Source organism: Octodon degus, unplaced genomic scaffold (genome assembly GCF_000260255.1).
Source record: "Octodon degus isolate 3935 unplaced genomic scaffold, OctDeg1.0 scaffold00083, whole genome shotgun sequence".
NCBI classification, from domain to species: Eukaryota; Metazoa; Chordata; class Mammalia; order Rodentia; family Octodontidae; genus Octodon; species Octodon degus.
Genome location: NW_004524659.1, coordinates 6,728,405 through 6,741,370, shown reverse-complemented (window position 1 = coordinate 6,741,370; position 12,966 = coordinate 6,728,405). Strand labels below are relative to the sequence as shown.

Genomic DNA, 12,966 nt, shown 5'->3' with positions numbered 1-12,966 from the left:
AAAATTATAGTTAGGAACTTTAACACTCATATTGGCCAACTAGTGTATGAAGAAGTGCTGCAATTCTTGGTAACAAGTTATGATTTATATCTAGATGGTCCCCCAAAGGTTCATACACTCATAGGCAGGGCTTTTGGAAGGTCACTGAATTATGGGGTAAGGATAGCTGACTAGCTGTTAAGAGGCAAGATCTAGTTCAAAGGGAGATCACAGGGGTGTGACTTAGAAGGACATACTCTCTTCCCCAGCTCCTTTTGCCTTATGCTTCCTGTCCACCATGAAGTGAGCAATTTTTCTCTGCCCATGCCATAGTCCACACAAAGACTAAAACTTCTGAAATAGGAACCAAAATAAACCCCTTGGGCTGGTGAGATGGCTCAGTGGTCTAAAGCACCTACTTAGAACAAGCTTAGCAGAGCACAGGGACCACGGTTCAATCCCCCAGCACCACATGCCAGCCAGGCCCGCCCCCTGGTGGGCTGAGCTGGCCACACACACTAAATAAATAAATAAAATTAAAATAAATAAACCCCTCTTCCTTTAGGTTGTAGGTATTGGGTATTTGTTTCAGCAATGAGGAAAATAATTAAGATATAAGGGGAAATATAATTTCTTATTTGAAAAAACTTAAGAATTGGACAATATTGAGTACTAGAGGGAATGTGAATCCATGGGTTTCTTCAGACAATACAAATAAAGTGTAAGTGAGTATACAGTATTCTTCCTTATTCATGGTCTAGCTTTCTGTGTTTCTATTACCCAGTTAACCAAAGTTGGAAAATATTACTGTATATTTGAGAGAATCAATATTCACATAACTTTTATTACAGTGTTTTACTATAATAGTTCTATTTTACTATTACTTACTGTTAATGCCTTATTGTGCCTACTTTAGAAATTGAAGTTATCAAAGTTACATATATATATAGGAAAATAAACACAGTATATATAAAGTTTGATACTGTCTGGTTTCAGGCACAGAGGACCTTCAAATGCCCTCATTCCAATAAAGCAGCACTATTTCATTTTTGTTTTCTTGAGAGAGGGCCTACTATATAGTTCAGGCTGGCCTTTAACTCACTATTTAGTGCAGTCTGGCCTTGAACTCTTGGTGATCCTCCTGCCTCAACCTCCCAAGTGTTGGGATTATAGGCATGTACCACCATGCCTGGCAAGCAGGAGTACTGTGATTACTTTATGACTATTGACTAATAATTATTTTAAGAAACACCAGAACATCATTTAACAAAGTTCTCCTATTTTTGCTTGTCTTACAATCTAGAAAACCAAGTCACATGAACATTAGTAAAATAAACTCCTATTCATGTACATGAGAACACATTTATATGTATGTTCATGACAGCTTTGTTTATGAGAACAAAAAACTATAAATAAGTAAATGTCCCTGAAAGTACTCATGCAACTGACTACAGTCAATTGACACAAAAGTGTGAATGATCTGTAACTATAGTCGCAATGAATTTTAATAACATTCTTTTGAATAAAGAGTAAAAAGCTTTAAAAACAACATGCACTATTATACATACAAAAATGCAATACATATACCTCTATAAATATACTGAAACAATTTTTTAAAATGTTTTTTGAGAAGGTAGATCAGTTTTCATAGTATTATATGAATGAAATGTAAAAATCATATATAATTCACCTTTTATGTTATATATGTGTGTATATATATATATATATAACACATTTACCATCTTAAGATGAAATATTTTTGAAGACAAAGCAAACAAATCCCTTAAATGACTCATTACCAAAAAGGACCCAAGAAATCAGAGAAACTGAATCACCTACACATCCTCCCTGCGACCCATACAAAGTACCATAAATATGTAGTAGTACCAATCTGCACACTTGATAGCTCCAGCTGCCCTTAGGAGCCAGGATATCATGTTGCCTAGAGAGTGCAAGAAGGCAGGAAGGCAAGAAGACAAGAGGACTAGGGGCTGCTTCTGAGTCAGATTTGTAAACAAAGTTGGATACATGAATGTATGGACAGGATGATCAATGACTGGATGGAGAAAAGGTGGAATGTAGAGTATAGCTGGAGGTAGTAGTCTTCAGAAAAAGGACCACCTGTTGAATCTAAACGTAAGTTTGAAATGTCACTGTTCATTATGACTAATAATACATGAATACTACTAATAATAGGTGACTTTTGTTGAGCCATCCTGGATCAGGCAGTGTGGAGTTTCCTTTTACCTAATCACATTCTCAAACAATCCAGTGATATACAAACTATTCCCACTACTTTTTTTCAAACACAAGCTAAGTTTAAGACACTGAGTAAATGCTTGTACCATGGGCGCTTTTCCTTGAACAAAAGGCAAGACCACATTTCCAAGCCTGATGTTACATGTAGCTCAAAATTCTATTCTTGTCAATGAAATATAAAAGGAGGTGAAATGAATGTAAGTGAATACAAGTACTACCCTTCTCTCCTATTCCTCTTGGCCAAGGAAACTAAAAGCCACATATTGACAAGAGAATATACCTGGGTCTCTAAATATGTGGTGTAGGGCTCTTCTGCTGCCCAACAGAATGATGATACGAATGAGAAAAATACCTGCTGAGCCACCAAGAAGGTGGAATTTTATTTTTTAGAAAAAGTCATATAAACTCTGCCTAACTTGTATACCAATGACACAGTGAGGTCATGTAACTTCCTCTGGGTCAAAAGGCTGGTGAGCGGCAAATAATACAAGCCCCAAACCTATCTTCTACCTGATGCATCATCATATTCTGCTCCAAGTAAAGGCAAAAAGAGTATATGATGGGGGAGGGAAAACAGGGGATCACAATTCAAAGAGATCTGTGATCACTCAAGATCCAAGGAAGGCCACAAAAAGAAGTTGCCCACAGAATTTCAGATATAGTAATCCTATAGGGATCTGCATGCTGCTGTGACACCTCATGCTAGCCTCTCAGTCCCCTACCTGTACAGGTGCGTTGCAAGAGCCCTCTCTTCATCATCCATGGTCCCTGTCCACACTCCAGTAGATACATCAGCTCTGCTTTTGGAACAGGATGCCCTGCTATGAGAGATAATTGGTGTTCTGGGTGTACTAGTAAAGAGGAAAAGTCTCAAGTTCACAGTTCACACCTTTAACACAAGGCCAGGAAACCTAAGAAACCCCACTCCTGCTCTGCAAGGTATTTCCTAATCAATCTATGGCAGTAGGATTCCACGTCCCCATATATCAGGACTACCTAGCAAAGCTGAGTTAAAAAAAAAATTAAAATTGGTGAGCACAAGGCCTAAGCACTGGTAGTTTTCGGGCTTTGTTGTTGTTGGTGGTGGTGGTGGTATTTCTTTGTTTTTATTTTTTTCAGACAGAGTCTAATTATGTATTCAGGCTGGTCTTGAACTTACTACATATCCCAGGCTGGCCTTGATCTCATGGCAATTCTCCTGCCTCAACCTCCTGAGTATAACACTGGTAGTTTTTAAAGCCATTCAGTTTAATTTTCATGCCCAGATGGTTGAAAAACACTGAGCCAAATCATCTACTGGAAGTCAGCTGAATGAGCTAAACAGGTGACTTAAGCCCAGAACCCATTTTGTAGAGAAAGCCTTTATTTCACATTATTGTCATCAGATGTGGGAGCTTTTCACTGCAGCTGTTTCTGCACCACCCTGTGACCTCTTCAAAGGTGCTGCCATGATGACCCAGAGCAGAACAGAAAGCAGTTAGAGAACTGGGATGTCATTTATCAATCTAGGAGCCATCATCACCTTTGGGCTTTTCATTAGATGAAGTAATAAATATTTTTCAGAATGAAACCTGTGGAGTTCCTTGCAAGACCCAACAGATCAAGAGAGTCAGCTTGGGTTGACTCCAAGAATGGAAGACTGGAAACTCAGAAGATGGAACATCTTGAAGTTGGGATGTTTTGTCAACTCAAGCAGAGATGGACCTTACAGGGAAAACAAGGAAGCTCCTTAGGGGACAATCAGATGAAAGTTAACAATTCAGCCAAATGGTCACTATGCTTGCTAATCTAAAACAAACCTCTGCTCAGCAGAACACTATGCCTTTGTTGTTTCTCAATAAATCTGGGAATCTGAGTCAGTTTGGGGCTTTACTTTGGTGAAGTACCCAGATCCTGTGCAAAAATATTCTGTCTCTCACCCTGTCAGAATTTGCTGACCCGGCATCAGCAAAACCAATACAAGGTGGTCTTCTGTTATGAACCAAACATACAAATGTGAAGACTAAAAGACGGAAGCCTCTAGAAAGTCAATAGTGAGGCAGTGGGGGACCCACTGAAACATCGCTGGGAAGTCCTACTTGCCAGGCTAGGATGCAACCTGCTGTTTCACAGCACATATTCACTGATATCTGCCATCTGCCGGACAGTCAGCTCAGTGACGGGGAAGGGTGAAGGGAAAAGGAGTTAAAATCTTCATCTCTATAAAGGAATCGATCTCTCTCCCTCTCCTCAGGGACTCTGCTTGTATTGGTCCCTGTACCTGGAATGCTGTGCATCCTTTCAACAACTTACCAAAACTGTCATAAAATAGAATTATATTTAACTTACTAATGAGTGAGCTCCCAGAAGAGAATGTGAGCATTTAGGCTGCCACAAGCCTGTCAGAGACAGCCATTTAGATGTCTTGAAAAAATCGGGGCCAGGGAGATGGCTCAGTAGAATAAGTGCTTCCCTGGCAAGCACAAGGGTCTGAGTTCAATCCCCAGTTCTGCCAAAAATAAAGAAAGAACCTTCTTGCCTCCATTCAGTTCTTATTCAGACAAATTTGTGGGTGACATAATCTTTAAAAGTTTAAGTAGGAGAACATTTTAGATTTGTTCATCTGTTACATATAACAAATACATTTGTAGCACCTGCCGTAGTCCAGATTCCATTCTAAGCACATTACAGATATTAGTTCTCACCTTATAATGATTTGTAAATAGTTACTGATAGGTTCTGGCCCTGGTATGAATTGCTGAATTATTATAGTGGTCATCTCTGAAGCCCTTAAAACAACTTATCTTCCCCGAGACCACCTCCCTCCTTCTTCTCCAAGCCCAGGGTGCAGTTTCCTTTCACCTTTCCCACCGCCTCAGGGAAGGCCCCAGTCAGCTCCTTAGGTATATCTAAACATCCCCCTCAAACCCCTCCCCTAGCAAAAGGTCATAAAAGCCCCAGCCTCCCTTTGTTTCAACTCAGAGAATCCCTTATCTTGCCCAGATTGAACATCCTCAAAGATAATAAAGCCCCTTTTCCTTTTTCCTTCTGCCTGTTTCTCTGCTGCAACACCATCGAGAAACCTATAAGTTACTATAAAAATGATAAAATCAAATCAATGTATGAATTCTCAGCAAGCTCATGCTGCCTGCTCAAGGCTGGGAGTTTGAGACTTTCTTTTTGCTGAGGAGGAGATTAGCCAATACTCACAGGACTGTGAAAGAGTCGGGTCTAAGCCAAAGTTTAAGAAACACAAGGCTAGCTAGGTATGGTGGCAGTGGGACTACATGCCTGCAGTGCCAGCACTTGGGAGGCTGAGGCAGGAGGACTGCCATGAGTTTGAGGCCGGTGTGGGCTACATAATGAGTTCAAGATCAGGCTGAACTACACAGTGAGATCCTGTCTACAAAAAAAAGAAAGAGGGCTGGTGAGATAGTTCAGTCGACTAAGGCCCTGCAGTTTGATTCCCAGCACCGTATGCCGCGCTGGCCCCACCCCAGGCACCTTGAGCCAGCCATAGAGTCCAAGTGTGGTGGTGCACACCTGTAATCTCAGCACTGGGGGCGCTGAAAACAGGAGGATCACTACAAGTCTGAGCTGCATGGTGAGACCCTGTACCAAATACATGAAAGAAAAGAAAGAAAGAAAGAAAGAAAGACAAAGTAGGAAGGATAAAGTGAAAAAAACCCTTTAGCTGTGGGAAAGTTGCTTAGAAAGATATCGCTATTACTGAAAACAAACACTTTCTATTGCCTGAATCATCCTCTTCTTAGAGAAGTCTCTGCTAACTGAGCTGCAAAGACATTTGACTCCACCATGCTGGGCCAATCACCTCGCACTGAGACATCCGATAACAGTGCTGGGGAGACCAACAGAGGTCAGACCACAATATGCTAAGGCTGTGGAGAGCAGGCAAAGTGGCCTGAGGCTTTCTCAACCAGCTATGTCCACGGCCTCAGGGGGTGGAAGTGGGGAATAAAAGAGACTTAAAGTTCCTAGCTCTGGAAGAGAAATGAGCCCTTACCGAGTGAGACTAAGAGCTCACAGGTCTCCAACATCACTTCCTTGTACAGGGTTCTCTGGGCCAGGTCCAGATATCTCCATTCTTCCCCAGTGAATGTCACAGCCACATCTTCAAATGACACCAGTGCCTGGAACGTCAAAAAGAGGTGGTAAGGGTGGCTGTGAAGCTAATAAATGACATTAAAGCCTATTTCTGGCAAGAATTTGGGTAGACCCAAGTCCCAAAAAACTGACATGGAGCACCTCCTCCGAACCTTGCTACTGCTAAGCTCAAGGAGAAGGCAATGGTGCCTTTAACAGAATAGAAAATGTAGAAGGGAAAAGACTAGGCAACCATTGAAGAATGACACAGACAATGACAATTCCATGAGGACTGTGAGGAGTAGACAGCAAATGTTGTGGGACACTATGAGAGAGAAGAAAATAATTCAAACAATGATTGCAGCAGCAGCAGCTGAGCCTTGTTAATCTGTTGTTTGCCTACCTCTGAGGCCCTTGCATGCTCTGTTAAAACAACTACTAAGTCTCCAGGTCTCCTGAGGTATAGATCCAGCTTCTTGAATACATGCCATATGACTTGGGGCAATTCTCTTCCATTTGTTTTGTTTTTGTTTTTTGTCTTGAGCTTCAGTTTCCACATTACTACAATAATACTTGTTACTGTCCTAGGTTGTTATAGGAATTAAAGATAAAATACTCATGAAACAAACACTGCAGTGCCTGTTACGCATCAGAATAAGTTTTACATGTTTCCAGTTTTTATCACTTGTCCAATGGCTTGTGAGGTAAATGCCATCATCATCTCTATTTCACAATTGGTAAACTGAGGCTCAAGGTCAACTCACTCAGAGCCATATGCTTAATGAGAAGTAGGATTTGAATTCAGGTCCCTCTAGTCTAGGGTCTTTGGGTATAACCCTTTCTTCTGTCACTATGGTGAATCCAGTGAGAAGGGGAAAAATTTCCAATTCTTTTTACATTTAAAAGCATTTCATGGGGCTGGTGAGATGGCTCAGTAGTCTAAAGCACCTACTTAGAACAAGCTAAGCTAAGCAAAGCACAGGGACCTCGGTTCGATCCCCCAGCACCACATACCAGCCAGCCCCACCCCCTGGTGGGCTGAGCTGGCCACACACACAAAATAAATGAAAAAATAAATAATTAAAAATAAATAATAAAAGCATTTCAGGCATTCCTGAAAATATTTTAATAGATATGGAAGAATGAAGCCTACATCATGAACTTCACAGAAGAGGACCTGAGGAAATACCAATGGGCTGAGATTTGGCAGGGCTCAAACAAACTCTCCCTCCCCTCAAGCTGTAGCTGTGACATGCAGACACCCTGGAAGATTACACCAGGAGCCATCAGCCTACTCTTCTTTGCTTTCTGAGCCACTGTCAGCACATTTCCCTAAGGTGTTATTACTTAAGTACCAGGTAACACAAGCGGCCAAGGACAATGTAAACTATGGGTCTAGGAACAGAGGCAGCAGCCTTTAGCATATGTTTTTGGGTAAGGATGGCTTAGTAGGATGAGGATCTGCCAGCCACACAATCTCACTTCCTGAGATATATTTCAGCAGTTTAGAGAGCCTCGGTAACCCCCACCCCAAGGCTCTCTCATGCTTCCTTGAACAAAATCTCCCTGTGTCCAAGCAGCTCCCTAAATCTGAGGGTTCTTCAAAGACCCTTTCATTCCCATGCCCACTTGTCAGAGAAATCTTCTTTCCCCTTGCAAAATTTACTTTAGGTGTCCCAAACCACCACTGGGTGGTGTAAGCTTTCCCATTTGATCTTATAGTGCCCTAAGAAAGTTTAATATAGGGCACAAGTGAGATGAAAAAGGGAACGTCATCCATTGAAAAGCATCGTAATAAGATGCACATGTTGTGCCGCTGCTGTGGTTCTAAGGCCTGCCACCTTCCAAAGTCTACTTGTGGCAAATGTGGCTATCCTGCCAAGTGCAAGAGAAAGCATAACTGGAGTGCAAAGGCTAAAGGGCAAAATACCACCAGAACTAGTCGAATGAGGCACCTAAAAATTGTATATTGTTGGGCCGGGGAGATAGCTCAGTAGATTAAGCACTTGCCCGGCAAGTGCAAGAGCTTGAGTTCAATCCCCGGTTCTTAAAAAAAAAAAAAAAAAAAAAGTATATTGTGGATTCGGGCATGGATTCTGTGAAGGAATTACACCTAAACACAAGATAGCGGCACTTGCAGCATCTAGTTCATCTTGAGAATTGCAGCAATCACTCAAAATAAATGCTTTGGTTTTAAAAGAAAAAAAAAAGTTCTGTATAGCATGCATCCAAGGGACAGACTTGCAGAGCTAAAGACAACGTGACAGAGGAAAGAGGGCAACAAGCTTGGCAAGTTCAAGCCAACATAGTCCAAAGACAAGGAGTGAGAGAGAAGAACAAGAGAGAGAGAGATAGAGGGTAGCTTGGTAGTAGAAGACTTTGTAGTCTTGGTGCAAGGTTTAATCTAAGAATGAAAACCCCAGAGGATAAATTCTCTTACTCATCAACCATGAATTGAGTAAATGCTACAGGCTGGCTCTGTTCTAAGAACTCACATTCCAGAGTTGGGAACAGAGTCTCAATAAATGAGCAAGATAAAGTTAGATGATTCTAAGGGCTCTGAAAACAAGAGAATGAGATGACTACAAAGATTAGGGGAGATTTTTAGATGAGACAACCAGGGAAGATACAGAAACAAGGCTGGAATGAAGTGAGACGACAGGCCCAGTGAGGAAACATGAATAAATAAGCCCTAAAGGTGATCAGGACTATGATGAGAATACACAGAGTGGCAGGCTAGAGAGTACCCTGGTGTCTGTTGTGTGTTTACATCCCAAAAGACAAAACAACTCACTCACTGTCATTAACCAATATCGTAATTGATTCGCTTTGCAAATACAGGAAAATGAATTCATTGCTGTTAAGTAGTAGGCCAGGTTCACTTAAGATAAACAGTGTCTGCAAAGATAAACCCAGTGATTTTTTTTATCTTCCAACCTGCCAGGAGGCTTCCTAGAGAGCAGCAATTCCAAAAATACTCCTCTCAGCTCACCTCTGCCTTGGAGATCTTCATTCCTTCACCAGCTTTCAGCTAGCCAGAAGCCTGAGGCGGGAAGACCTGAAGACCAGGCTCCCTCTCCAGGAACGGCACCCAAAGTGATGCTCTCTCCGTGGTGCAAGACACATTTCACAAGCATATCGTCATCAGTTCCCTCATATTCCCATTTAAGAGTCAAGGGAATGAAGTCCAATTGCAGTAGAAGTATCAAGCTCAAGCCTGGACCAAGAAATAGGAAACTCTCAAAGGCATATTACAGCGATACACACATACTCCTGTTTATAGCTGCACAGTTCACAGCAGCTGCTAAACCAACAAATGAATGGATAAAGAAAATGCAGGATATACACACAATGGTATATTAGCCCAAAAGAAAGATAAATTTGAGTCATCTGCAGGAAAATTGATGGATCTTGAGACAGTAATACTAAGTAAAATAAATCAGACCCAGGTTAAACATCAGATGGTTCCTGTAATAAACCATAAATAAAAAGCAAAATAAAAGAGAGATGGTGGGCTGGAGAGATGGCTCAGTGGTCTAAAGCACCTACTTGGAACAAAGCACAGGGACCACGGTTCGATCCCCCAGCACCGCATGCCAGCCAGCTGCGCCCCCTGATGGGCTGAGCTGGCCACACACACACACACACACACACACACTAAATAAATTTAAAAAAAAAAAAAAACATTCCAAAAAAAAAAAGAGAGATGGTGGGAAACAGGGACATAGACTCTGTGGAGATGGGAAGGAGATGGGAAGGGGATTTGGTTAATGAGGAGAGGAGGAAGGAGGAGAAAAAAAGATCAAGATGCCAGGCATGGTGACGCACGTCTGGAATCCCAGCAGTGGAGGAGGCTGAGGCCAGAGCATTGTGCTAATCTGGGCTACATGGCGAGTTCGGTGCCAGTCTGAACTACATAGCAAGATTCTGTCTCAACAATAAACGGACATGATCAAGATGCGATATGTATATTATCCATTCCTCAAAATGAACGTATTTATCACAAATACAAAGAGACAGAGATAGGCAGAGAACGACAGCAAGAGAGACAATTCCTCTTCTAACTCCTGGATCCTCTAGCACTGAGGGAGTCGAGGCGAGAGCGTTTGGGACCGTGGAGCCTTCACTCACCAGTGCAGGCGCTGCCATGGGATGCAGAGGGCTGAGAAGGCTGAGAGTGGGGGGCGACCAGAGCCGGTGTGGCGGCCTCAGCGAACCCCTCGCTCCAGTCTTGGGCAACGTGGACCCTCCAAGCGTCAGCTGAGTAAATGCACACAAGGCTCAAGCCACCGCCTGCAGATGTGTGGGCACAAGGCCGATGCGGAGGTCCCCAAAGCGCTCGGCGGGCCACTTTGGTCGGGAGGGTGCACAGGTCGGGGTCTCGGTTCACACAATAGGTGCAAGTGGGTCCTATTGTCCTCCCTGTCCTCGTCTACTTGGGCTCAAAAGGGTTGAGAAGCGGCTTCTGACACACTCCAGCTACTGTACAGCCAATAGGAGGTCGGCAACCTGAATGACAGGAAGTCCAGAAACCTTAGGAGCCCAGGAAATGTCCTTCTCGGCATTCCGTCCCTGGCGCAGCGCTCTGCTTTCTGGGTAATGTAGTTTCTGACCAGAGTCAGAGAGGCGTTTAGAGGCTTTCTGCTGTTCTGCGGAAAGGGCCGACTAAGGTTCGTAGGAGGGGGTGTGGCTTCGCCTGCTCTGAAAGGAGATTCATACTGATTTAGAGGCTCCATGATGTGTGCTCATTAGCTATAGTCTTGACCTTCTTCCCCATCTCAGCCTGGGCCCTTAATCTGTCAGGGCTTTGAAATTTTTAAGAAAATTGAAGACAATTCTATAACACAATATTAAATGTTTCCTTATTCAATAGTTTTCAGATCACACTGGAATTATTTGGGCTTTGCTTCAAATACAGGATCTCAGATCCCATCTCAGCTTTGCTATATTAGGCATTCTGCATAAGTCTTCCAGGAGTTTTTGCTGCTCTAACAACAGATTTGAGAATTGCTTTAAACTCTAGCGAACAAATAAAAGATATGTACCCTTTCAGGGGGAAGTACCTTAAAAAAGTGTTTAATACTGGGCCAGGAGCATAACAAATAAGATCTATTGCTGTTAGTATTATTTATATTCCTATCATCGGCAGCCTCTACACAACTATTTCACACTGAGAAAGTCTGAGACTTCTTTGCAGACTTATTAATGATATTTGTCAAAATAGGAAACACGACTCTGACTCAAGAAGGCACCTCATGAGTAGTGTTCACATTTTTTATATAATAATATGCTTGTATATGTAAATGAAACTTAATTGAGCCAGGTCTGTTCTAATAGGGCCAATATGTGGCTTGAGTCCTCTAGGTACACATGCATGTACCCCAGAAAGCTTACCTTAAGCTTAATGCAAGCTCTCCAGGATCAGCCAGATCCAAAAATGTCAAAACATAATAAAAATGTTAAAGACACAAATAACATAGAAAGCTCAACCATGTCTTCTGGTGACTCCAACATCGTACTTCCTAGTTACCGAAAGCAGGTATGAGCTTCTTCCTTACTCCTAGTATTGGGGTCGGTAGTTCATGTTTCCTCCTACAGGCACATCACCATACAGATGGGACCACACTCACACTTTAGATCCCACCTGTGAACTCCCGTTGTCCTTGCTACCGAGCCTGGCCCGCACCACAGGCCATTTGCATGGGCTTTCCAGAAGTTCCTCTGTACACGGCATTCAGAAGTTCTTTGGCAAAAGCAACCAAGGTTTCATCTACTCAATCTTTTGTCCTAGTAACAAAGTACCATGAACTGGGTGGCTTAAAACAAAAATTTTAACTAACAGTTCTGTAGGTTAAAAGATTTGTTCTCTCTGATGGTTCTGGGAAAGAATCTTTCCTTGCTTCTTTTTTTTAATGTATTTAGTACAGAGTGTAGAGGGTCTCACTACATGGAATATATATATTATCTATAAGGAATTTTTTTTTTTTTTTTTGTTCCTCGAATGGCTTCAGGGCACTTTTGGCCAGCGGGAGAGTTGTGAGGTTCGAACTCCAGCAACCTGAGGCTGAGAGCTTTGTGGAAGCAGCCACTTAAAGGCCTGAGCTAGGGCCATGCCCCCTATATTATCTATCTATCTATCTATCTATCTATCTATCTATCTATCTATCTATATGCATTAGTTAAAATAGAGTTATACTACTAATTTCTCTTAGGTCACTGGTAAGAAAGGCTTGTGTTAATTTTTTTTCTGTATTTTAGAGAAGGGTCTACAGGATGTCCAAGGTCTCACTACTAGATTGGACTCGTAGTGATTCTTCCGTTTTCAGCCTCCCAAGCACTGAGATTACAGGCATGCCACCATGCCCAGTCTCAATCATTGTCTCAGCATGCCCCAGGGGCAGGACCAGCCAAGCAAGCCAGGAATTGAACCCCTGCTGCTGTGCTCTACCTAAGCAGGAGCCTTAGTCCACTAAGCTGTTTGGCCAGCCCGCCTTGCTTCTTCTAACTCCTGATGGTCTCTTCTATTCTTTGGCATTCCTTGCCTCCCAGATGTGTCCCTCTAGTTACATGGCTATCACCTATGTCCCTTCATATCTTCCTTCTGTGTCTCTCTCCATGTCCAAAAGTTCTTTTTATTTTATTTTA

General features: G+C 42.4%; 1 protein-coding gene across 2 annotated transcripts in view; it reads right to left on the bottom strand.

Moving 5' to 3' along the window:
- The window catches only part of Znf599 (zinc finger protein 599), a 14,881-nt gene extending 4,096 nt beyond the window's left edge, over positions 1-10,785 (bottom strand). The window contains exons 1-3 of one of the 2 annotated variants that reach the window (XM_023721469.1): positions 10,453-10,785; positions 6,242-6,368; positions 2,961-3,059 (exon numbers count right to left, since the gene is read on the bottom strand). In XM_023721469.1, coding sequence (XP_023577237.1) covers positions 2,961-3,059; positions 6,242-6,368; positions 10,453-10,470 — 244 coding nt within the window. In that variant the 5' untranslated portion in view covers positions 10,471-10,785. The remainder of the gene's footprint in view (positions 1-2,960; positions 3,060-6,241; positions 6,369-10,452) is intronic. The other variant, XM_004636719.2, reaches the window with a different exon arrangement.
- Between the last annotated feature and the right edge of the window lie 2,181 nt (positions 10,786-12,966).